At 45.9% G+C, this 25,959-nt stretch overlaps 1 protein-coding gene and 1 long non-coding RNA gene across 2 annotated transcripts in view; one reads left to right on the top strand and one right to left on the bottom strand.

Annotated features, from left to right (window-relative positions):
* The window catches only part of LOC136576915 (hexosaminidase D-like), a 40,994-nt gene extending 35,213 nt beyond the window's left edge, over positions 1-5,781 (bottom strand). Inside the window, exons 1-3 of the mRNA XM_066576559.1 lie at positions 5,641-5,781; positions 5,179-5,358; positions 4,178-4,268 (exon numbers count right to left, since the gene is read on the bottom strand). Of these exons, the coding sequence (XP_066432656.1) occupies positions 4,178-4,266 (89 nt within the window). The 5' untranslated portion in view covers positions 4,267-4,268; positions 5,179-5,358; positions 5,641-5,781. The remainder of the gene's footprint in view (positions 1-4,177; positions 4,269-5,178; positions 5,359-5,640) is intronic.
* LOC136576916 (uncharacterized) overlaps positions 1-24,247 on the top strand; it is a 28,715-nt gene extending 4,468 nt beyond the window's left edge. Inside the window, exons 2-3 of the long non-coding RNA XR_010786417.1 lie at positions 4,107-4,321; positions 23,653-24,247. This is a non-coding gene — a long non-coding RNA (uncharacterized lncRNA). The remainder of the gene's footprint in view (positions 1-4,106; positions 4,322-23,652) is intronic.
* The last annotated feature ends 1,712 nt before the right edge of the window (positions 24,248-25,959 follow it).

Raw genomic sequence — 25,959 nt, 5'->3', positions numbered from 1 at the left:
AAGAAACAGCACAGTGGCTGATACAGCGATCCAGGACGGAGGACGGCGGAAGTCTGGTGACCATTGCAGCCAATCAGAGGCCACAGTTTTGCTGTTCAGAACTCCTGGAATTATGGCGCCCAGGATGTGACCACTCATGCCAGGAGAATGGGCGGTGATGCTGTGACCTCGGATTCGCTGCAGTGGTCACCTGATTTCCACTGTTAGTACAGACTGGGATTGCTGCAGGAGCCACTGCGCTGTTTCTTAGGGGTGCAAAGAGAGGTGACTATTTTTCCTTTTGCTATTTTATGGCATGGACAATGTCGAACAACCCCTTTAAGAGTGACCTTTGCAACATGAGCAGGGATTTTGTAAATAAGGCAAAGGTTAAATACATCCTCTGACCAGAGGGGTAATATGCGAGAAAATTTATTTGAGGCCCAAGGGGCATAAGCTGGCCAGGCATGTGCCTGGAGTGCTCGCTGCCAGTGGGGTACCTACAAGTCTTGACCAGGGTATTTAATGGGTAAAAATTTCATAGTGACACTTAAGACATTTTGATTGGTGGGGGGTCCGAGTAGTGAGACGCCAGACGATCGTGAAAATGAACAGGCAGAAGAACTGAGTTGAGCACTGTGCCCATCAGCGAGCGGTGTAACTTTCTTAGCTGAGCATATCTGCTAGTTTTCTTTGAGCGATTCGTGGGGGTCTCAGCACCTGGACCCCTACCAATCAAAATTTCTGACTTTGCATTATGACACATCAGGAGGTGTTTTTTTTTAAATTTAGTTAAAGGGGTTGTCCCGCGCCGAAACGTTTTTGTTTTTTTTTCAATAGCCCCCCCGTTCGGCGCGAGACAAACCCGATGCAGGGGTTTAAAAAAAAAAACCGCACAGTACTTACCCGAATCCCCGCGCTCCGGTGACTTCTTACTTACCTTGCGAAGATGGCCGCCGGGATCTTCACCCACGGTGGACCGCAGGTCTTCTCCCATGGTGCACCGTGGTCTCTGTGCGTTCCATTGCCGATTCCAGACTCCTGATTGGCTGGAATCGGCACACGTGACGGGGCGGAGCTACGAGGAGCAGCTCTCCAGCACGAGCGGCCCCATTCAGAAGGGAGAAGACCGGACTGCGCAAGCGCGTCTAATCGGGAGATTAGACGCTGAAATTAGACGGCACCATGGAGACGAGGACGCCAGCAACGGAACAGGTAAGTGAATAACTTCTGTATGGCTCATAATTAATGCACGATGTACATTACAAAGTGCATTAATATGGCCATACAGAAGTGTATACCCCCACTTGCTTTCGCGGGACAACCCCTTTAAGTTTTAAATATTGGGCTATGACAGCCAACCCAGGAAAGCCTAGCTACACCTCTATGCAGACCCCTTACTTGTCAGGGCCCAAATCACAGACGACCATTGATGCTATCTACTCATATATCTATATGAAATGTCAAGATACAGAACATATTCATCTGGAACCCAAAAATGTAAATGATGAATATATATATAGTATATATATATAAATCCTTAAAATGGGGCTGAACTGCAATATCAGACACAGTCCATAAACAAGGGTGGCGCCATTTCTATTTTTCTATACTTGGGCAACCCCTTTAAGAAGTTGTTCAGAGTTATTTGCTCTAGTTTAACAGGATACTATAGGAAACACAACTCTTTTCCTGTATAATAGCGTTCTCCAATGTCTTCAAAGTACGGGCCGAATTCCAGACAGGAAAACATTGAAGAGGTCAGCGATGTGACTGTGTTCTGTGAGAGCCTATGAATAGAAATATGAGGCGCTTCTCTTCTTAGATTCTTGTCCTGTCCATGTGTATGTAAATGGTCTCACCTTACCTGCCCTGATATATGCTTCCGACCTATATAGTTATTTCATCTGCAACGTCTTTGTAACGCCCCAGGACTTGTGTCACTGACTGGTTTTTGGCTATTCCTGAGACCTGCACAAAGGGGTCCACTGGTTTTCATCCTTTAACCCCTTTTTGAGAGATCTGGTCCTACAAGAGCCTCCAAATCCTTTGCCCAGAAGTAGTCTAAGTGCACTGTCAGCTAACTCTGGCAGGTCAAAGGCACTGGAGTGTGGTACCAAAGCGACAGGCAAGGCCGTAGTCAGAAAAACAGCCCAAGGTTGGAGCAGGTAGAGTTTAAAGGGAATCTGTCACATACTTTTATTCCTATTAGCTAAGCTTATGGGCTGAAAGTTGGTGATCCGTGGAGTCCAGGGATGTAAGTTTTATAATTACCTTCCCTGTCATTCCACGGGTGTGAGCACTGGGAGCTGACGCTCAATGCATTAAACAGTTCTGCCAAGTAGTCCGGCTATTCTACTTTTAAAATGGGCGGAATACTTAGTAGCGCGGCTCAATGCTTCCAGCGCTCACACCACAAGAATGACGTGGGAGGTAAGTATAACGCTTACTTTCAGCCCGTAAGCTTTACTTATAAAGGTCCATTGAAACGCAATGATTATCACTCAAAATTCGCTTAAGTGATTAAAAGTGAGCAATGGTTTAGCTTTTAAAGATGACCGTTTAAACTTAATGATTATCACTGGAAAATGGACGATAAATGATAATTAAATGATAGTTTGTTTGAAAGGCGTGTGCATCAGTGAAGGTTAAAAAAAATAGGTAAAAGATCGTTAAACGACTGAACGAATGTTATTTAAACCAAACGAAAAGTGAGCTGCCAAACGATGGATTTGAGGGTGCGTTCCCACGAACGTATATCGGCTCGGTTTTCACGCCGAGCCGATATACGTTGTCCTCATGTGCAGGGGGTGGAGGCTGGAAGAGCCCAGGAGCAGAAACTCAGCTCCCGCCCCCTCTCCACCCCTCTGCACTATTTGCAATGGGGAGAGGCGGAACGGGGGCGGGGCTCATTCCCGTCACTTAGCCCCACCCCCGTTCCGCCTCCTCTCATTGCAAGTAGTGCAGAGGGGCGGAGAGGAGGCAGAGAGGGGGCGGGAGCTCAGTTCCTGCTCCTGGGCTCTTCCAGCCTCCCCCCTCTGCACACGAGGACAACATATATCGGCTCGGCGTGAAAACCGAGCCGATATACGTTCGTGTGAATGCACCCTTAAGCAGACTGAAAGACAACGATGCATGAATTACGATCGAGAAGTGCACAGTGAGTGCGTGTTTACACGTAACGATTATCACTTTCAACACTTTTAACGAATTTTGAGCGATAATCGTTGCGTCTAAATGGGCCTTAAGACTAAAAGTAGGTGACTGATTCCCTTTAATCAATAGGGTTAACAGGCAGAAAGTCTGGGCAGGCAGCATTCAGGCAAAGGACAGCCAATATAATGGGCCAAATGGGCAGAATTCGGAGAAGTTAGTTAATCAGGCAGAGGGTCAAAACTGAAAATCAAGCAGGATACAGATACACTTTCACAGAATCACTAGGAACCTATTGCCCGGGCACCTTCCAGTGGGGGAACATGTCTTAAATAACCCAGGAATGACTGGGATATGCTTGGGACAGGAAAACTGGGGGTTTGTTTGGCCCTTTAAGAGGCAACCGAGCACGCATATGCATCCTATGGACACACTGATGGGGTTAGGTAAAAGAGAGCCCTGCTGAGCGCAGCCAGTGGCCAAAACACGAGGAGTGGTGAGACACATTGGAGGTACAGGGCTCTTGAAAATAAACGATATATAATAGAGACACAATAATAAACTGTAATATGGGAATAGAACAGTTGTGTCTGCAGCTGCTCTGTGGAGAACGGTACAGACACACCTACTGTTAAGATCCCTCAGCCCCATCTTCAGCCCCCTAGCTGTATAGCAGAAGAGGGGTTTTGTATGAAAAACGTAGAGAACAGGCTAGAAAAAAACTATTGCAAAAAAAGCTTAGAATTGCCTTAATTTGAAAAAAAAAGTGTAGGCAGTATTTAATTGAATACTGTATAGTAATACTTCATTTCCCCTGCGGGGGCACTGCAGGGAAATGAAACAGTTTCTGCTGGTTTCCCCACAGATTACGGATGATTGATGGGAGTATGGGGAACATGCAGTGGCTTTGGTAATTGCTTGTATATAAATAAACCTTTATAAAATCTCATTGGTGCTTTTTTGCCTCTACCCAGATTGGTACCAGCATTTACATGTGATATGGCCAAAAGAACTAGTATCTTTACGTGTCAAGGAGATCACTCACCTGCTTCTTTGCATATACTTTATCAAAGCCACGACTACAATGGCCAGGACTCCAAGGCGCAGAAAATAAATTCTCCTCTGAGAAAACATGTCTACGGAGATAAGAGAGAAAGGGAGAAAAAAGATTAAGCTGAAACTAAAACAGGTACAGAGAGACTGAAATATACGGTGGGAGGGCTGACTTGACTACATAAGGCCACTTTCACACAAGGATATTTCATCTCTGTTTTTGGTCCGTATTTCATAGAATGCTAGAGATGGAAGGGACCTCCAGGGTCATTTGGTCCATAATAAGGAGCTAATGTAAATCAATAGGACTATTTACATGGCGGTATTTTATACAGCTGTTTTTAAATAACGCAGCATGTCCTATTTTCTATTTTATTTTGAATTCAATGGGTTCGTTCACAAGGGCGTATTTTGTTTGTGCAATTCCATCGCGCCAAAAAATACGCAGCATGTCCCATTTTCCTGTGCATTTGCGCAGTGCAATAGAATACATAAAACTAATTAGACTAATCAACCATTTGAATGTACAATAAAACCCGCAGTTGTGCAGGTGATTATGCAACTCCTGATGTGCAAAAAAGGGGGTGCATATGTGTGCACAAATACGCATACGCTCATATATATCTGGCCTAAAGGAGTATTCTGATTGTAGCATTCATCATATTTATTGTGTAATGAAGTGTTGCAATAGCTTATACCAATTCCTCACGATTTTCAAAACCTCTGCTTGCTGTCATTCAATAGGACCTTCATTCAATAGGATCCACTTCAATGCATTCCCCTTCAAATAACAGTCATGTAATATCTATAGGCAGCAAAACCTAGGATGCTTAATAGAATGGAATTTTGTCCGTAATGGGTTAACAATCAAGTCCTCAAGAACAGAATGCATGACAGGAAAATGTGACAGTATGACATGAAATGACGGCAGACCTAGTAGGCTACAGGCCATCAGCAGGCAGAAATGGGAATGTCACAGTCAGATCTCCTTACCTGCTCACCCCATGAACTCCTGTGCAGGTATTACGGTGTACAGCTGGAGAAGTTCTGTTCAGTTTGCTGCCAGCTTACAAGTACACTCCAGGAAGTAGACTGCAATACTCGTATTTCCTGCTGTACAGTAATGTCACAGGCTGTGCCATGAATTAGGGATAGGCTGAGCGCAGGTGATACCTTCAGAAAGGAACACAGACAACTGTCACAAGCAGAGTACAGAGCATGGAGACAATTAGAACAGCACCGTACGGTTAATGAACTCTCCAGTCACTAGAATACATGACAGCGATCAAAACATTCATACTATATCTACTGGATCTAATACATGGGAGCAAAGTTACAATCTTCATGACCAACTATGTATAATGCAAGAGCTAGGATATTCCAGTCATCTAGGTGTGCACATATTAACCACCAGCTGCCCTGGCCAAAAATAACACACAAACCATATGTCATTACCTGAAAACTGCCTCTCGTTATTAAAGGGGTCGTCCAGTTTAGAGAACCCACTTTCATATACTCTATTAGGGAACTCTTGAGTAAATCCAGGGGATCCTGTGTTCAGGATCCTCATCTCTTTCATGGAGTGGTGAGCGGTTTGTGAAGTGCGTCTTTCCTCTCTCACTCCTCTCCTGTATTGTATTACACAGATAACCCGTTAATATGAATGCACATAGTGTAATACTTCATTTCCCACTTGTAATACCGCCAGGCCACCTGACAATCATGCAGCCAGCACCATTTTCTACCTTTCTTCCTACTCACACCACTATCCATATGCTTAACCTGCTCTTGGGGACCCCAGGAACCTCTCACCCCCCCCCCCCTGATGTTTTTTTGTAGGCATGGTAGTTCACTCATGTCACTTTCAAAGGGTCCTCCAGTCGGAAAGTAAATTAACTGATCTCCATACAGAAGAACCAACGTATACACTGGTGGAAATTGAAAGTGTAACTCCAGGGAAAGTTGCAGAAAATGTATGAAACTTGAATGGAAGTCTCTCCATATGAAGGCTACTGAATGATTAAAAATTGGATAAAGTCCGTGTACTAGTAGGCACATTACCAGGCCCTTTGCTGTGCACAATGCTCCATTGTTTTAGTTTATAAGTGGTAAAAGTGAGTTATGTAAGAAGGTCCACAGATTGTCCGTGACCAGGTATGACAAGTCGTAGAGTTCGAACTCCGTTCGCCCACATGTCTGACTTTCTGAGAGAGTTTGGATAATGTTCAAGTGGGGGCATCATATTGTACAACTGACTATACAAGTCATGCAAGCAGGGAAGAAGTAGAAGGCATCATTAGAAGATGAGTAGTGAAAGAAGAAAACATGGTGTGTAGTGTGACCTTACTACCATGAAGGAGAGACTTGAAACAGGAGTAAGCCTGTCTTCCTATTTACTGATAAAACCAGAAATTAGACGTGTTTTGGGGCAAAAAACTTTTCTTTAGTAATGCTGGGAGGTCCACAATTGTAGTCTTGTGGTCCTGCTGAATGTGTGATAGAAGGAGGACCACAGGGTCATAGTTCCATGCACTTCCCAGATTTACTTAAAAAGAGGTTTTGCTCCGAAATGCGTCTTATTGCTAGTTTTATCAATAAAACAGGGGTACTCCTGTTCCAAGCCTCTCCTTCATGATAGAAAGGTCTCACGGCACACCAGTGGTTTCTTCTTCCACCCCTCATCCCTACTATGCCCACTCCTCTTACTTGTTGGCATTAGTTCCGGACCTACAGCAACCTCCACAGTAGTCTACCTTTCACCACTATATCATCACGTCCTTAGGGCTCTTTCGCACAGCTGTATGCACTTTTACATTTTCCCGGCCGCGCTGTAAAAATGCATGAACGTCCATTTTTCCTCACTCACGGCCAGTGTTTTCTCGCCTACTCACACAACCGGGAGCAACGTTTTTTAGTGAAAAAATACATTGCACCTCGGAAATCCCTCGCTCTGCCAAAATCCTCAGGATGCCTTCCAATGCCTATATAGAGGGATCTGTAAACTTTTCGCAGCGTTGGATGCTGCAAAAATGCCTCTCCCCTCCCTTTTTTTTTCCAGCTCCCATAGGAATCTATGTGAGACGCCGCCGTATATCGGGCAAAAGATAGTTCCAGAACTATCGTTTTGCCTGCTGTATATGTGTCGGCGCATATTCCAGTTGCATATGTTCCATTTTTCATGGTCCGATGTATTTACACGTTCTATATTCGTGCGTGTGATCGGATGAATTGGAAACCAATGCCTCGCGTATATGGGTCGGCCGTAAAAACGTGCCATTTATGCGCTCTTGTGAATGAAGCCTCAGGGACACACGCTACATTTATAGGGCACCACGCCCTGTTGTTCTCTATTTATACCAACTTCATTATTAGAGTTTGAACAGGACATTATTAAAGCTCCGGCTAATGAAACATTAATCACGCGCCCTGCGTAATTTCCTGTAGTCTTTATTTATACTCGGTGTTTTCAGATCACATATGCGCCGTGTACACAAAGACAATGTAGACATCAGAGGGGCTTTCTGCGACAAAGAATGTCCGCACAGCATACAGTAGGCCGCGCTCACACAGGCGTTATTTTATGCATGTTTGCAACGTGCTGATTAAATGCTCCACTAAGCCGCCATTCATTTTAACGGGGCGACTCAGAAGTGTGCTTAAGCGCAGCGTTTCTAGCGCCGCGTTTTTCGAGCGCTGTCAGTTCTATATTTGTGCATCTCAGCGATCTTAAACGTGATTGAAATGAATGGAGACTGTTTAAAATGCAGTAGAACGTGGTGTACAGCGTTTTACCGCGTCTTTAAACGCAGGTTGCTATGCCGAGCTTACTTGGCCGCGTTTTTACTGCGCTGAAAGCGCCGCTCAAAACGCAGTCAAACGCTGTAAAAAACGCACCACAACAAGTGAAGCGCTGCATTAAAAAACACAGGCCGCTCTCACACATGCGTTCACAAAACACCACGTTCAAAACAGGCGTTAGTCTACCACGATTGGAATGCTTGTTAATGCGTTTCACAGCATTTTTTGGGTCAGCAAGGGTGTTGTCTCTCCTTCAGGGCTCTTACCCGCTGGCGATAGGTTTTCTAGTGATGCGAGAGTGACTGAACGCAGGATTATGAAACCGATGATTTTTAATGGTTTTATTCTCATCTGCGACGTGTTCACTTAAGCCTCGCTGCGATAAAAAAGCTGCAATATCGCCCATTGTTTTCAATGGTACCGGGGCCCCATTGAAATCAATGGGAGAAGATTGCAAAACAGCCTTGGAGTCCTCCATAGCGATGAGAGAGAGAGGAGGCGGAGCTACAGGGGATCTCCCACATATCTCCCCATATTTGGAGATAGGGGGCGGGGTCAAAGGCTTTTGCATGGCTTCACGGGGGCGGGGCCAGGGGGATTCTCATAGCGATTCTTTTCTAGAAAAGAGAGGGGCTAGCCCCGACCTCTCTCTCGGCCAGAGAAGAATTACTATGTAATCCCTCTAGCCCTGCCCCGCTCTCGGGGAAGCCCTGGGAAAGCCCTTTATCCCCGCCCCCTATCTCTCTAAATATAGGGAGATATGTAGGAAATCCCCTGTAGCTCCGCCCCTTCCCCTCGCTATGGGGGATTCAAAAGCTGTTTTGCGATTTTCCCCTATTGATTTCAATAGGGCCCAAGCCCAATTGAAAGCAATGGGCGATATCGCAGCTTTTTTGTATCGCAACGAGGCTTGAGTGAACATGTCGCAGATGAGAATGAAAAGATTGAATATCATTGGTTTCATTGGTTTCACCAGTGGGTCAGAGCCCTAAGAAAAGCACTCTAAAGGTGTGTGGAGACCTGAGAGGTGAGTGAGGAGACTTACAAGGCCATGTATGCTCCTCTTAGTTGCACAGCATTATTTAACATACCCCATCATTGTAATGGGTGATATGGCCTTGTGTTAAAGAGAGCCAAAATACATAAAATAGAGCAGATAGCACTCTTTAAATCATTTGAAACAAAAGATTTTAAGCTTACCTTAAAATCATCATTCAGCTGAAAAGTGCACGATGGCCGCATTTACACGCAACAATTATCGCTCATTTGCAGTGGTTTGAAAAATTTTGAGTGATAATTAGTGATGAGCGAGTATACTCGCTAAGGGCAATTGCTCGAGCGAGCATTGCCCTTAGCGAGTACCTGCCCGCTCGAGACAAAAGGTTCGGGTGCCGGCTGCGGGCAGGGAGCTGCGGGGGAGAGTGGGGAGGAATGGAGGGGAGATCTCTCTCTCCCTCTCTCCCCCCCGCTCCCCCCTGCTGACTGCCGCCACTCACCGCTCCCCCGTGCCGGTACCCGAACCTGTGCTCCTGAACAGGCAGGTACTCGCTAAGGGCAATGCTCGCTCGAGCAATTGCCCTTAGCGAGTATGCTCGCTCATCTCTAGTGATAATCGTTCCATGTAAATGGGCCTTTACAGAGTATGAGCGTGCCTGTGCCCTATTTATATTAACACAGCTGGGGAACACTTTTAATGTAAGCAAGATGAAAGAGCGCAAGTCAAACCAGCTCATCTCATGGGGATGACGGCGCATTCAGATGACTGTATATCGGCTGGGTTTTCAGCCCGGCTGATATACGGCTTCCCTCTCTGCAAAGGGAGGAGGCTGGAAGAGCCGGAAGCAGTGCACTGAGCTCCTGACCCCTCTCCACTATTTGCAATGGGAGGGGGCGGAGCTAAGTTCACCGCTGGCTTGGTTCAATGTCCACAAAGGATACTTCTGTTTGGATGATCGCCCTGAGCTCCCGACCTCTCTCCGCCCCTAGCCACTATTTGCAATGGGAGGGGCGGGATGGGGTGGAGCTACATATTGAAACTTAGCTCCGTCCCTGCCCCACCCCCTCCCATTGCAAATAGTGATGAGGGGCGGAGAGGGGGCGGGAGCTCAGGGCACTGCTCTCGGCTCTTCCAGCCTCCTCCCCCTGCAGAGAGGGATGCTGTATATAGACTGAGCGTATGTTCCATTTTTCATGGTCCGATGTATTTACGCATTCTATATTTGTGCGTGTGATTGGATGAATTGGAAACCAATGCCTCAGATGGTCGCGTATATGGGTCGGCCGTAAAAACGTGCCATTTATGCGTTCTTGTGAATAAAGCCTCAGGGACACGCGCTACATTTATAGGGCGCCACGCCCTGTTATTCTCTATTTGTACAAACTTCATTATTAGAGTTTGAACAGGACATTGTTTAAATAAGCTCCGGCTAATGAAACATTAATCACGCGCCCTGCGTAATTTCCTGTAGTCTTTATTTATAGTCGGTGTTTTCAGATCACATATGCGCCGTGTACACAAAGACAATGTAGACCTCACAGGGGCTTTCTGCGACAAAGAATGTCCGCACAGCATACAGTAGGCCGCGCTCACACAGGCGTTATTTATCGTTTTGTGCAAGTTTGCAACGTGCTGATTAAACGCTCTACTAAGCCGCCATTCATTTCAACGGGGCGACTCAGAAGTGTGCTTAAGCGCAGCGTTTCTAGCGTTTTTCGAGCGCTGTCAGTTCTATATTCGTGCGCCTCTGCAGAGAGGGATGCCGTATATCGGCCGAGCGTGAAAGCCCAGCCAATATACAGTCGTCTGAATGCGCCCTGATGAAGAGGAATACACAGGCATATTGATTTAAATAAGTTCATTCACATTGCCAAATTTTGCGTGCACATTTGGGTAACACTAAAAAAGCATGCTCTACTTTTTTGCGTATTGGCACACCAAAAGATTCCCATAGAAGTCAATGGGGAGGTGCAAATGTACGCGCAATACACAAGGAGGTAAGTGAAACATTGCGTAATTCCACTGAAAAAGAACACATCTGGAACTAATTAGCCGTTTCTAGCGGTGCGTATTGTTTGCTACGCACAAATGACCATGCCCTTCAGGCGGAAAACCACGGTAAAATACGTCGATACGTGTGCAAGAAAGCATAAATTGTTCAGAAAAAACCGCAGCACTAAGGCGCGCGAATGCACTAGTGTGGAGGAGCCATTAGAGCCGTGATCTTCAACTTGTGGACCTCCAGCTGCTGCAGAACTACTACTCTCATCATGGGAGTTGTACATTTTTAGCAGCTGTGTCACAAGTAGGAGTGCTAAAAATAATGTTGGTGATATAGAGCGAGTAGCTGATTACCTGAAGGTAGGTAATGACAGCTCTCCGGGTTAAGACAGTAAATTAGTGGTTTGCAGAGCAGAGCAATTATTATAATTTGCAGCAGTGTTTTCCAAATACATGAGATGTTTACAATCTGAGACATCAGATTTTGTCATATCTGGGGCACTAGTCTTCATGTGTATAGGCACGAAGCACAGTAAAATAAATAAATAAATCTTGGTATTTGTATAGCGCCAACTTATTTCGCAGCGCTTTCAGGTAATTATTACAGTAGGATGTCCCTGGACAAGTCTGCTACCGAGTTTCCCGAAAATAAGACAGTGTCTTATATTATTTTTGCTCAAAAAAGATTTAACTTTTTTACATATATAGCTGCCTGGACACTATTTAAATTGCCTTTTTTAATTAACTGTAAGCAGCACTTAATTTTGGAGTAGGGCTTATATTTCAAGCATCCTCAAAAATCCTTAAAAATCATTTTGCATCCGCAAAAATCCTGGAAAATTATGCTATGTCTTATTTTCAGGGTATGTCTTATTTTCAGGGAAACAAGGTAGTTAGCAGCAATCACCTGAATTCTCTATTGCTTCGACTATGATAGGACTGGGTCCGAGGTCTAGAGCCATTCCCATTGTCTTCTGACTGGGAGGCAACTTGCTGTGCCAGAAATCTTCCCCCTTTGCTATGCCTCACATGTAAATACGTTTCCTCATCTAGTTCACAGCCCAAAATGGAATAAATCGGAGGCTTAAGCTGCTTTACTGGGTATAATAAGAAATGCTTTAAATGCCGATTCTGGAGAATGTCATAAAAAAATGGGCATGAAGCCTCATTCATACGAGCGCTGCGAGCTCACACCGGCTGCATTGTGGCCGAAAATCGGTTCAATGAAGAATAGTTGTGATCGACTCCCATGATTAATTTGCATTTATTCACATGGGCATATCGCGGGGAAAAAACGCTGCAGCACAGAATTTCATTGGTCGGCAGAAGTTCCCGAGTGCTGCTAAACTATGTCAGTGGCTTTATTGAGCCAGTTGAAGGATTCCTTCCTGGCTGACAGAATTCCGGGCTGCGGTGTATATACGTGTGAATGGGCAAGAAAATCTAAGATTTTACTATCGGCTGGGCTTAAAGCCCAGGACCAAGCGCTGTAAATTTACAGCGTTTGGTCCTTAATGGATTAAGGAAGGGGTCCAGATGAGGTGAATTTGCAGTGCAATTTACAGTAGCAGCAAAGTGGATGAGATTTTGAAAATGTCGTCCACAAGCTGCGAAAAAATCTGCACAAAGCCTGTGCCGAAAGTGACATGCAGTGCGGAATTCAATTCTGCAGCACGCAACTTTATCACTGTTTCTGCTGCGGAATTCACCTCTTCTTAATGATGGGGTGGATCCCGCACTGGAATACGCAGTAAAACACGCTTCAAAATCCACAACATATGGCAGGCTTTCCGCAGCTGATCTACATTGATAAGATCATATGTATATTTTGATTGGTGAATATGCAGCTCATTCACAGGCCAAAATACAGGGTTTCCTTCCGTTTTTCTGCCTATTGGAAGTCTTTACTCACGTAAATACGCAGCATATTTACACATATAAAAAGAATGCAGAAGATTGCATTGATTTTGTGCGTAAATGCTCAGCATATTGTAGTAGTGCAGTACACAGAAGGGCCTGTAGAGGGCTGCAGTCAGGACTTCTGGTGCGAGGGTTAACATGAAGGGATAGAGCAGGAACTAGAAAAGGGTCAGTTCCTGCCAGAGAAAGGGAGAGAGGACCAGTGCAGCATAGGAAGGTGATGCAGGCTGGTGGCCAGAGTCCGAAAGGGATGACGCCCCTGGACTCACACCCAAGTTGAGGTGCTTATATATATATTGACATTGTGTGATGTGCTATGGAATAAAGGCTGGCAGGAGCCAGACAAAGAAATCACTGTCTCCGGAGTGTCTACATGTGTGGTGCGCCAGTTCCACGTAAGAGGGGTCAGCGATCCCGTGGCAAGGACAGCCCGCTTGCTACAATATATACATGTTTCCTGCGTGTTTTGTCTGTATTTACGCATGCCCATTGATTTCGGGCAATATAAAACATGCCGTGTATTATTTCATGTGATTGCACAGCGCATGAAACAACTCATCGATGAAAGGGGTCAGAGGAGGATGTCAGGAATCATTCTAAAGCGGACAAAAATCACATGAACGAGAGAAAGCCGTGATGACATCATGACTAAATCTTGCTTTTTCTCACCTATCCACATGGCCAGATGCGGCATATATACGCCGCAGCCCGTAATTTCCTCCCTTTGTCGGCTGGTCGTGGCAATAAAAGCTTCCATAAAAGCCTCTGGGAGCAGCTGGCAAACGGAAGGGCTAGGGAGTTTAACAGCTCTAGTCATGCTAAACTCACTTCCCCTCTCCTTGCCAGCAGCTTCCATAGGCTTCTATGGGAGCTGCCAACTGATCACGGTAAAAAGATCTTTTTCGGCAGCGTATGTGCTATGTTTTCCAGACGAACGTTTTTACGCACCATAAAATCGCCCATCTGAACAAATGCATTGGAATCCAATGCTTCACATGGCTGCGATTTTCGGTCGACGTTTTATCGTTTGTGTGAATAAGCCCTCACGAACAGGCAGTGCACAATCAAGAGCAGCTGAACATAACGCTGGTGCTCCCATCAATGTGTCTGAATGCACAATTCATCGTTCCTTAGTACAAATGGGCTGTAACAGTAGATGACCAGTTCCAGCACCTTTGTGTCTAAGGCACAATGTCCACGGACAGATCTGATGTGCGGAAGATCCGCAAAGAAGCCCGCAAGTGAAATAAAGCACGCAGATTTGATTTGTGGACCTTTCGGTCCTGAAAAAAATCGCAGCATGCTTCATTTCACTGCGGATCCCGCACGAACGGCTTCCATTGAAGTCAATTAAATTGCGGATGGGAGGCGGATTTTGTAGGAAAGGAGGAGTTTAAGAATAAAACCCCACTGCACATGTGTGGTGGCCCGCCAGCCGACACTTCTGCACTAATCCGCAGTGAAGACTTGGACAGGTAAGTAGAAGTCCTGCAGTGTCCTCCACCACGGGCAGGGTAGGATTCTGCTGCGGGCTCTCGCATGCAGAATCCGAACTTCCCGTGGACATGAGGCCTAAGAGAAACAGACAGGCGAGACCCCAGTGGGCAAAACAGCGCAAAACTTGTATCACTGAGCAGTGGAAAAACCTCACCTGGTCAGACAAGTCCAGATTTCCATTGTATAATGTTGATGGAAGGTCAGAATTTGGCACAAGCAGCATAAATTGATGACCCTTTCCTGTCAGTTGTTCAAAACATGTCAGCACTTCTATCTAATTTGCAGCAACTACAAGGAGCTTCCTGTCTGCAGGGGCCGATTTACCTGCAGAACGATTTCATCACTTAGTGGAATTGCTGCAGCTCTGAAACCAAAGCAGGTCCAACATGCTACTAGATGGGCATCTCTAATGTAGTGGCCATTTTAGTGTATGTTGCGGTTTATATTGCTTGCTGTGCTGCTGTGAAAAGGATGATAATATCATTGCCATCTAGTGGTTACATCACGTATTTCAACAGATTTCAGTTAAAGGGGTATTCACATGACAGACATTTATAGCATAAACTTAGTGGTATATTCCATACATTTCTGATAGATCCCAGCATTGGGACTCTTACAAATCAAAAGAATGGGGCATATAGATGTTAGAAATTAGAACATAAGATCCTTGTTGTTCCAGCGTTGGGAACCCCACCTATCGGACATTAATGACAGCAGGGAAGCCAAACTACATTAAAGGGGTTCTGACATGAAAAAATTTTTTTTTACTTACCTTGCCTGACCAGGACCGATCGCCAGGCATGTCCCCTCCATCTGGCATCCTCTTCTGTGGCTTCTTGAAGCAGAGCTGCAGCGGTGAAAATGACCGCTTCCTGCTCTGCTCTGTCCATCAGCCACTTCCGAGGTGAACGGACGAGCGCCACGTCACAAGCAGTGCTTGCTGTGGGCGGCCCGTCCGTTCTGGCTGAACTCCCGAGTGCTGCGCATGCGCAGTTAAGAGGTGGCCCGTCCTGACTCCTGTCAGTGGGCACCTCTCTTCTGCGCATGCGCGGATTCCAGGAGGGGGGCAGCTCGTCGGAGAAAGAAGAAGAGCCTGCTGGGAGATGACCCCGCTGCAGAACAACAACAGGATGAAAGGTAAGTGTAAGATTTTTATGCTTTAGCAGCCATTAATCGTGGGTTCCCTGTGTCCATTAGGAGGACCAGGAAACAATGGCTGCTAAAGCATAAAAATCTGATTCGTGCCAGAGCCCTTTTAATGTGAGCACAGCGGAAGTATTGCGTGATTACGCATCACCGCCCCCAGCTGGCGCATTATGGGCTGCACTGCGCTTGTGCGCCAGCTCATCGTACGGGACTCGTGCAGCGGATCCGGAGAGGTGACTATGGGGTCTTTGGGGGGCGCCGTGTCGAACTCTGCTGTGATATTCCGCTGGCGGAGTCCAAAACGTCCGTGGGCATGAGGCCTTAGTATCAATAGACTTGAGATACAGTCTTTATCGATCGGTGCTCATCATCAGCCTAAGATCAGCCTGTGTAAAAGGATCTTTAATCGTTCTGTAATGAGAAATTCTGCAACTTTATTTCAATTTCTTGCCATTTGCAAGATGTCTGTTGGCCGAAAATAGCATTTTTTGTAGGCCAGAAATCTGGCAAACCAACCTTCATACATATGCCCCATAGTATATCAGAAAGATGTAGAACTATGTCTTTATGCTTGTTATACATTAAACTACAAATACCCTTTAAGACGTCTTTGGTCTGCTCAGCTTGGCTAATTGTCACTCTGTGGGTTCATCTGATATCTCCTCCCATGTGTCACACTATGGATTACTGAAGTCACAGAGTCTACCTGATCCGAAAATATGCAAAGTAGTTAACACGAAAGGACAGTATATAGTTGCAAATCGATCTGGATAAATAAGTGGCAGATGAGGTTTAATACTAAGAAATGTAAGGTTATGCACATGGGCAGGAAAAATACACTGTCAAAAACAATTCAGGCCCCAGAAGAAGTTGTCGATTTGCTGCAAAACTCGGCATGCAGTTCTATCTTAGGCAGATATGTAAATGATGAGAGCTGTGGTGATTAGATGAACGGTCTTCCCATGTGAGGCCCTAAAAGTGGTTCCACCCTTGGCCTATAAAAGGCTCTCAGAGGCTCCTTGTGTGTAGTGACCTCTTCTTCGGCTTGTTGACCACTAGACGTCTCTATGATGCAGAGAAGAGATTTCACCCCGTTACCAGAGTCTGAGGGGGGCGCATTATTGGGCTGAGAGGAGCTGGATGGTCGTACCCATGAAATGCCCCCACCAGGGCCGTTCTGATCAGACTGTTAGGAGGTGTTGGAACCAGTGGATGTGCGAGGGCACACAAGGCAACTGGGGTCAGGATGCCCTTGACAGACCACCAGCAGAGAGGATCATCTGATCATCTGTCAAACACGAGCAACTCCAACTGTTTGATTGTTCGCCATCCAGAGACAATTGGCGCCATAATTGCAGACCAGTGTCTGTTGAACCATTTTCAGGCACTTGGCCGAAATACATGTGATCTCACGCTGTCCATTACCTTTACGGCCTTAAACATCCACCCACTGCTGCCTTAATTTATGGTGGTGTCATGAACGACGAAGCTGGACTGCTAAGGAGCGGAACCGAGTTGTCTTCAGTAATGAATTCAGGTTTAGTTTAGGCACTGACGACAGCTGTGTTCATGTCTGGAGACCTCGGGCTGAGCGCTTCAATCCTGCCTTTGCTGTGGAGCGGCACACTGCCCCCTACTGGTGAGATGGTCTGGGGGGGCCATCGTATACGACAGTCGGTCACCCCAAGTAGTGGTATGAGGGATAATGACAGCTCAGCGATAGGTTCAGGACATCCTGCAGCTACGTGTTCCTCTCATGGTGGCTACCAGGAGGCATCTTCCAGCAGGATAATGCCCGGTTGTACACACAAGGGGGTCACAGGAATGTCTCTACAACATTTATCAGATTTATCACCAATAGAACATGTATGGTCCCATCTGGGATGCCGGTTTTGACAGCCTACACGTTTGCACGATCTAGAGGCTCGGTTACAGCAAATGTGGAGCGATATGCCGCAGGTTACTATACGGAACTTGTATGCCTCCATGCCAGCCTGTATCACATCTTGTATCCAAACTAGAGGTGGTACAGCAGGGTACTGGAGCCTCCTTGCCCGCTCGTATCACATCTTGTATCCAAACTAGAGGTGGTACAGCAGGGTACTGGAGCCTCCATGCCCACTTGTATCACATCTTGTATCCAAGCTAGAGGCGGTACAGCAGGGTACTGGAGCCTCCATGCCCGCTCGTATCACATCTTGTATCCAAACTAGAGGTGGTACAGCAAAGTACTGGAGCCTCCATGCCCGCTCGTATCACATCTTGCATCCAAGCTACAGGCGGTACAACAGGGTACTAGAGCCACCCTTCAAGTGTTCAGTTTTCATCAATACATTATTCTTTTGCTCTGATATTGTTATTACTTACTTATAACAACGTTATAATTACATAGAAAGTTTCATTCCATTCCGACAACTCCTTCTAGGGAAGGGATTGTTTTGACAATGAGCGTGTATGTCACCATTAGACACGAAATGGGAAACCACTGGGTAACACTTACATGGAGAAGGACTTTGGGATTTTAGTTAATTGCAAACTTAACTGGAGCAACCAGTGTCAGGCAGCTGCTGCCAAGGCAAATAGGATCATGGGGTGCATCAAAAGAGGTCTAGGGTCACATGATGAGAACATTGTTCTTCCTCTTTACAACTCACTGGTCAGACCACACATGGAATATCGTGGACAGTTTTGGGCAACGGCACTCAAGATGGACATATCAGAGCCTTAGCGGGTTCAAAGATGGTCAGCCACGTTAATAAATAGAATGGAAAATAAAAGAAAACAGCGCTTCCATGCACGGCAGAGTAGAAAAGAAGTACGTACAGGATGAACAGGAATAACGGTACCTGGAGGAGTTGTGCTGGCAGCTTAACACGCCGAAGGCCCTGTCAGGTAAGAGCAGTGGCCTCCCCAATGGAACAGCGAGGAGTTGTCGCGCTTGACAGGAGGCAGAGAGGTGGAAGCATTCCTTATATTAAAGCAACATGTATCGGCACTACAATGGCGCCTTCATCTAGCACATTCATTTACAGAACAGGGAATGACAGGTTTAAAAAACAAAACAAAAACACAGGACCATCAGCAGGTGGATCAAATCACATGACCCCTAGGACCTTCAAGAGTATACATAACGTGAAAGCTAGTAAAAAAGGCAATACAAACATCCAATTCTGTAGAAAGAATGCAGTTGACAAAAACAGTAATACAGGTACCTTTCTTCTGTGGATGATGATAACCTCCTGCACTCTAGCACAAGCCGCCCGTTTTGTGATCTGCAGCCGGCATGGCCAGCCTCACTGGAAAAATAAAGAGAACATATGCTAATGGTTATGTAGAAGCTGAACTCCTGCCAAGTCTCTACTCAGCATTTTCCTGGAACAGGACTAAGTGGCTGTAGACGAGGAGCCGCAGAGTCATAAGAACGTGACTTATGTGGCAGAAGCTGAACCTCTCTGCCCTGGCAATGAGATGCCATGAGTTTATGTATATTTTTGCTAATACAATAATCGTTCATGGAAAACACACAAGGTTATACCCGGAGATGACGTCAGCGTGCAATTAATTCCCCTGATTCACAGAACATATTAGTATATACTATATGCAGGCTGACATGTAAGAATTGTACAGTATCCAAGGGGTTGATTAGATGGGATAAACCATAGAATCGTAGAGTTGGAAGGGACTTCTATGGTCATGGGGTTCAACCCCCTGCTCAATGCAGGATTCACTAAATCATCCCAGACAGATGTCTGTCCAGCCTTTGTTTGAACACTTTCATTGAAGGAAAACTCACCACCTCCCATGGTAACCTGTTACACTGATTGATCCCTCTCACTGTCAGAAAAATGTTTCTTATATCTAATCTGTCTCCTTCCTCTCAGTTTCATTCCATTGCTTCTAGTTGTTCCTTGTGAAAATGAGAATAGGGCTGATCCCTCTGCACTGTGACAGCCCTTCAGATATTTGGAGACAGCTACTACGTCTCCTCTCAGCCTTCTTTTTTGCAAACTAAGCTTTCACATATCCTTGAACCATTCCTCGTAGGACATGATTTGCAGACCGCTCACCATCTTGGTAGCTCTTCTCTGAACTTGCCTTGGTTTGTCAATGTCTTTTTAAAATCGGGGTGCCCAGAATTGAACACAGTATTCCAGATGAGGTCTGACCAAAGAAGAGTAGAGGGGAATAATTACCTCACATGATCTAGACTCTATGCTTCTCTTTATATATCCTAGAATTGTGTTTGCCTTTTTTGCTGCTGCATCACACTGTTGACTCATATTCAGTCTATGATCTATAAGGGCTCATGTCCACGGGGAAAATAAGAATTAAAATCCGCAGCGGATTTTAACTCTTCTCCCGCGCGCGGATCCGCACCCCATAGGGATGCATTGACCACCCGCGGGTAGATAAATACCCGCGGATCGTCAATAAAAGTGATTTAAAAAAAATGGAGCATGAAAAAATCTGGACCATGCTCCATTTTCATGCGGGTCTCCCGCGGGGACGGCTCCCGCGGGCTTCTATTGAAGCCTATGGAAGCCGTCCGGATCCGCGGGACACAAAAATCACATTTTACTTACCCGCTCCGGTTCTTCTCTTCGGCTCCGCGCCATCCTCTCTCAGCCGCGGCCGGATCATTTTGCTTCGGCCCGGCGCATGCGCGGGGCACGTCACCGACGTCATCGTGCACATCCGCCGAGCCGAAGAATGAAGATCCGGCCGCGACGAGAGAAGATGACGCCGCCGCGAAGAGAAGAAACGGAGCGGATGGGAGGTGAGTTTATTGTCATTTATTTGTATTTTCAGCCCTCATGTCCGCGGGGCAGGAGGGACCCGCTGCAGATTCTACATGTAGAATCCGTAGCGGGCCCGATTTTCCCCGTGGACATGAGGCCTAAGTATACTCGTCTTTTTTACATGTGCTGCTGCTTAGCTCAATTCCTGCCATTCTGTGCTTTTTTCCATTTTTCTTGCCCAGATGTAGGACTTTGCATTTCTCCTTGTTAAATACCATTGCGTTAGTTGCCATCCACTATTCAAGCTTGTCTAGATCTTTTTGAATCCTCTCTCCCTCTCTTTTCTAGTGTCAGCCATCCCTCCTAGCTATGTGTCATCAGCAAATTTTTCTCTGATATAGATCATTTATAAAAATGTTGAACAACACTGGGCCCAGGACAGTGTTGCGGTACCCCACTTAAGAAATTCTTCCAATTGGATGAGCAGCCATTTATGACAACTTTTTGAGTACGAATCCAGTTGTGAATCCACCTAACAGTTTCGATCCCATATTTGGTCATTTTTTTAAACAGTCCACTGCTTGATCAGAATATCATCGTCATCAATGTAGACAAATCTGATTCGCCTGAAAATTTAGAGTGTAACCATGTTTTTTCTCTTAGTGGTTTAGGTGCCCCACACAGCTTGGGGATCACTCTACAATACACAGTGGGACAAATGAAGGCAGCACCAATTTCAAGCTCAAAATTGACCACTTGGAAGTTAAAGTTTCATCTTAGATGTTTCTTTAAGTTCTTAAGTGTGCACACTATAGTCCTACCTTAGAGACCGGTCTCCACTGACAATTGTTTACGTTCAGCTGCTGCGCAACCACCATAGGTGTACTCATAGAATTTGCAGTCTCCTGTGAGTGATGGTATCACTGCTTGCTTTCTCTCTGGCAGGACTCACCTATTCTCTCCGAAAACCCGTTCTCTTTTTGCTCTCTCTCAGCAACGTCCTCTCAGTGATCTAGCTTCTGCCATCTTCGTAGACTTAGGGGACCTACGCCTACTCCTTCTCAGCTACTCCAAAATTAACTGCATCACAAGCCCTCTCATAGCATGGCCAAAAGTCTTGTTCCTCTCTTTTATGCTTACTAAAAACCTGAAAACTTCCAATTAGAAAATTGTCCAGGATAAAACAATCCAGAGGTGTTATACAAACTGGCCACTAGATGCATCTGAAACATCAAGTCTTGTATTAGCCTTTTTAAATTTGCTAGCTAAAAGGAGTTGTCCGTTTTTCACACATCTCCCCAAGGTAGCCTCCTTACACATCAATGAACCATTATACCTTGCCCCAGGTTAAAGGAAAAACTAGTCAATCTTTTCCTAGCCAATAAAATTGAATGACCACAGAAAATGTCAAAAACCAAGGGACAGAGTATAGTAAAAGATTAAAACTTTGCTTTAAAGAAAAAATCTACAAGCCGGAATATGTAGACCTTGTGGGGTTGTCCAGGTTTTGGAGTATATTTAAAGAAAACCTATATTTGATCTTATAACATAACACGTCATAACATCAGGACTGGTTTCATAGCTTTTGTAGCCATGGCCTCAATTCCTGCAATCATATCTTTCTTTTGTTCATACGTGCCCCCATTCCCGTATACAGGTCCTTCTTAGATTCAGCTCTTGGCGCTGTCTCGAATGGGAGGTCCACACCGATTACTGTCAATGGGTAACATCAGACTTGGAAGAGGAGGTAACCAACCAGCTTCAACACGTCGATCTCCAATCAATAATACTTTGTTACTTCTTCATACAGCACAGTGAAATATAAACTTTAAAAAAGCATTCCATTAAGCCACCTACGGTTACCTCCTCTTTTTGTTTCTCGGCTGCATTAGCAAGCAGTCTACCAAGTCTCCACATAAGATCTCCTCCACCGAGGTGGAATTATCAAGCCTCAGAACGGTGAGCCCTTTTTAATCCGATTTTTGGATTCACTATTTGCAGATAACATCAGACTTGGTTGACAGTGAGTGGTTGGGGCTGCCCAATTGAAGCATTCACCGTGCCAGTAGCCGAATCTAAGAAGAGCCTATATGAGGGAACGGGGTCAAGTACAAACAAAAAAAGACATTGATGGAATCAGTAGAGCCGTGGCTTCAGGCAGTCTGAAAATATACACACTGTCTGAATTATTTTTCTGTATACTTCTTCAGTTTTTACTCCATCTATTTTATGACTGGGCCATGTAATGATTTATTTCAGTACGACAAGTGGAAGTCATGCTCACGTCACAGTGGTTATGTCCATTTGGTCTAATCATCACACCGGGTGCAAGGAGAACAGTGACAGAAGACATAAGTAGATACCACTTTTTTTCTCAAGTCCACAGGTTCCTAGGGTCATTTAAAAACACCCAAAAGCCCAAGTGGCACTGGTGTAACTATAGTGGGTGCAGGGGATACGGTTGCACCCAGGCCCAGGAGCCTTAGGGGGCCCATAAGACCTCTCTTCTCTATATAGGTAGCCCAGTACTATGAATAAAGCATTATAGTTGGGGGCCGGGGTAGGGCTTATATTTCCAGCCTCCCCCCCCAAAAAAAATCAGGGTAGGGCTTAATTGTGGGGTAGGTTTTATTTTCGGGGAAACACGGTAGTATAGCTTGTTCTTGTGTTTTAATTTATATTGACTTCAAGGAGAAAAAAAAGTCAAAAACATGCTTGTAAAAGGCTTCAAGTCATAGAAATGCTGGGTAAACGCCATAGGCTGAATGCTAACGGACGGATTATCGCTGTGGAATTCGCGGTCAGACACCCACCACGAATTCCGCAGCAATGTCCGTCCATAGACATGCAATGTTAAATAATTCTCCACTGCCCACAAGCGGAGATCAACTGCGATTTTGCGCTTGTGGGGGAAAATCGCAGCATGTTCTATTCTGTGCGGAAAAACGCACAGACGGCTTCCATTGCAGTCAATGGAAGCCATCCTCCCCGCGATACTTCTGCAGTGAGCACTGCGGAAGTACTGCGAGAATCTGCATCACAGCCCAGCGTGGGCGCGTCATGTGCAGCACTGCGCACACGCACCGGCTCGCCGGGCAAGGCACTCATGGAGGATCCAGAGAGGTGACCATAGGGTCTCGCAGGTGGAATCCGACCCGGCTGTGGGCATGAGGCCTAAGGCTTCTTTACTACACAGTCTTTGGCTAGATTTACATGGATGTACGAGGGGGTGCTGATAAGTATTGAGCCCTACCCAGAAAAAAATTGAGCTAGGAAGCCGTAAATTGCAGGATGTAATTGTCTATTTGTCTATATTCAATGATGCAAAAATCAACTATCTATGATTTTAACTTATCTTTTTTTTCCCAGTCCAAAGTGAACATGGCAGCATCTCCAAAGATGTTCAGTATGAAAGAGCATAGGACCATCATCAGGTTCCTGTTTCTCCAAGGGAAAGATGCAAAGCAGATCCATGATGAAATGTCACAAACTTTGGGTGACAGCGGCCCTTCATATGCAACACTGAAACGTTGGTTTGTAAATTCTAAAACTGGCCATTTCGGTGCTGAAAGTGAGAAACCATCCAAATGTGAAAGCCATCCATGACATGATCATGGAGGACCACCGAATATCAGCCAGAAGCACTGCTACATATCTGGGGAAAACATATGAGAGAGTCCGTGCCATTATCCACAACCACTTGGGAATGAGAAAGCGTACAGCCAAGTGGATCCCGAAACGTTTGACAAGCGAACAGAAGACGTGTGGAGACGTCGGTGGCTGCTTTGGAGCATTTTGCAAGACATAAGTCCGATTTTCTGGACAAACTGGTAACTGGTGATGAGACATGGATCTATTGCTATGACCCAGAGACAAAGGAACAGTCTTAGGCCTCATTCCCACGGCTGTGTAGGACTGCGCCAGTGGAATATCGCAGCAGAGTCTGTCACGGCACCACCCAAAGACCCCATACTCACCTCTCCGGATACGCTGCGCGAGTCCCGACTGACAAGCCAACGCGCATGCACAGTACAGCGCATGACGCGCTAGCAGTTGGCAATGACGCGGCCAGTGCCGGGCGGTGACGCGTGATCACGTGATACTTCCGCTGTGCTCACAACAGAAGTATCGCATGACAAACGGCTTCCATTGACTACAATGGAAACTGACCGCTTGTTTTCCCGCAGCAATTAGAGCATGCCACACCTTCTTTCACGCTGCGGAATTCCGCAGTAGAATTCCACAGCGTGAACATTCAGCTATTAGGTTCAATAGAACGTAATACGGTAGCTGCGGGATAACGCCGCAGATTTTCGACAGAAATCTGTCCACGGGCATTAGCCCTAAGGAATGGAGGCACATAGGCCAGGGGAGTTCCATGTGCAAAAGGTCAGCGCAGAAGCAAATGGCAACTATTTTTTGGGATAAGAAGGGAGTTCTGCTTGTGGACCTCCCAAAGGGTTCAACCATCAATGCTACATATTACTGTTCGTTATTGGCAAAGCTGAGGAAAAACATTGAGGAAAGCTCATCCTGTTGCATGACAATGTCCCGTCACACACTGCAGAGGCCAGTATTGCAAAAATGGCCTCCTTAGGCTTTCAAATGATGCCCCATCCACCCTATTTGCCCCACCTGGCTCTGTCTGACTACCATCGAACTAAAGGGCCAACGGTTTGGGAGGGTTGTGGAGGCAACTGATGCTGCAAATTGGAGGTTTGTTATTTCTGGGTACGGCTCAATACTTATCAGCACCCTCAGATTTATACATGCAATACGCAGAGAATAGATCCTATTCATTTCAATAAGTTTGTTCACATGCGCATATTTTCCTGCGTATTTCGGTTGTGCAAAAATAAGCAGCATTTGCGCACCAAAGGTGCCCATAGAAGTCAATGAGGGGTGCGCAAATGTACACGCAATATGCAATGAGATGTGTGATATGTTGCGTAATCCAACAGGAAAAGGAACACATCTGGAAGTCGTTAGACTAATTAACTATTTCACTTGGTGCATCTTTGTTTACCGCAAATGAACATGCCCTGCGGGCAGAAAAAGTACAGTAGACTGATGATGCACGCGCAAAAAAGTATCCTTCATTCCTGAAAAACGCTACAGTCAAGCGCACGCAAATACACATACGCTTGTGTGAAGGAGGCCTCTTTGTAGCGCTTTCCTAGCTTATAAAGCTGCTTTCACATGGGCGACAAGATCGCACGATTTTGTAGCGATGCGACAGCACTAAAAACGCGTGTATGGGAAGCCCATTCATATAGGGCTCATGCCCACGGCCGGGTTGGATTCCGATTCCGAAATCTCGCAGCAGAATCAGACCCAGAGACCCCCTGTCCAGATCCGCCACGAGAGCGTCGGCCGGCGAGCATGCACAGTGCAGCGCATAACGTGTCAGTGCTGGGGTATGACAACGATTCATGCGATACTTCTGCTGCAACGGAAGCTGTCCGTGCATTCTTTCGCACAAACTGGAACATGCTGTGATTCTCCCCACGCGAGTGGAAAATCGTAGCTGATTTCCGCTCGTGGGCAGGGGTGAATCGTTTTACACATCGTGTCTATTGACGGACATTGCTGCAGAAATTGCAGCGGGTATCTGACCGTGAATTCTGCAGCGATAATCCCTCCGTGGGCATTTGGCCATTTAACAACACCTATAGA

Source organism: Eleutherodactylus coqui, chromosome 8, assembly GCF_035609145.1.
Source record: "Eleutherodactylus coqui strain aEleCoq1 chromosome 8, aEleCoq1.hap1, whole genome shotgun sequence".
NCBI classification, from domain to species: Eukaryota; Metazoa; Chordata; class Amphibia; order Anura; family Eleutherodactylidae; genus Eleutherodactylus; species Eleutherodactylus coqui.
The sequence above is the reverse complement of the archived record's forward strand: the minus strand, read 5'-3'. Positions and strand labels throughout refer to the sequence as shown.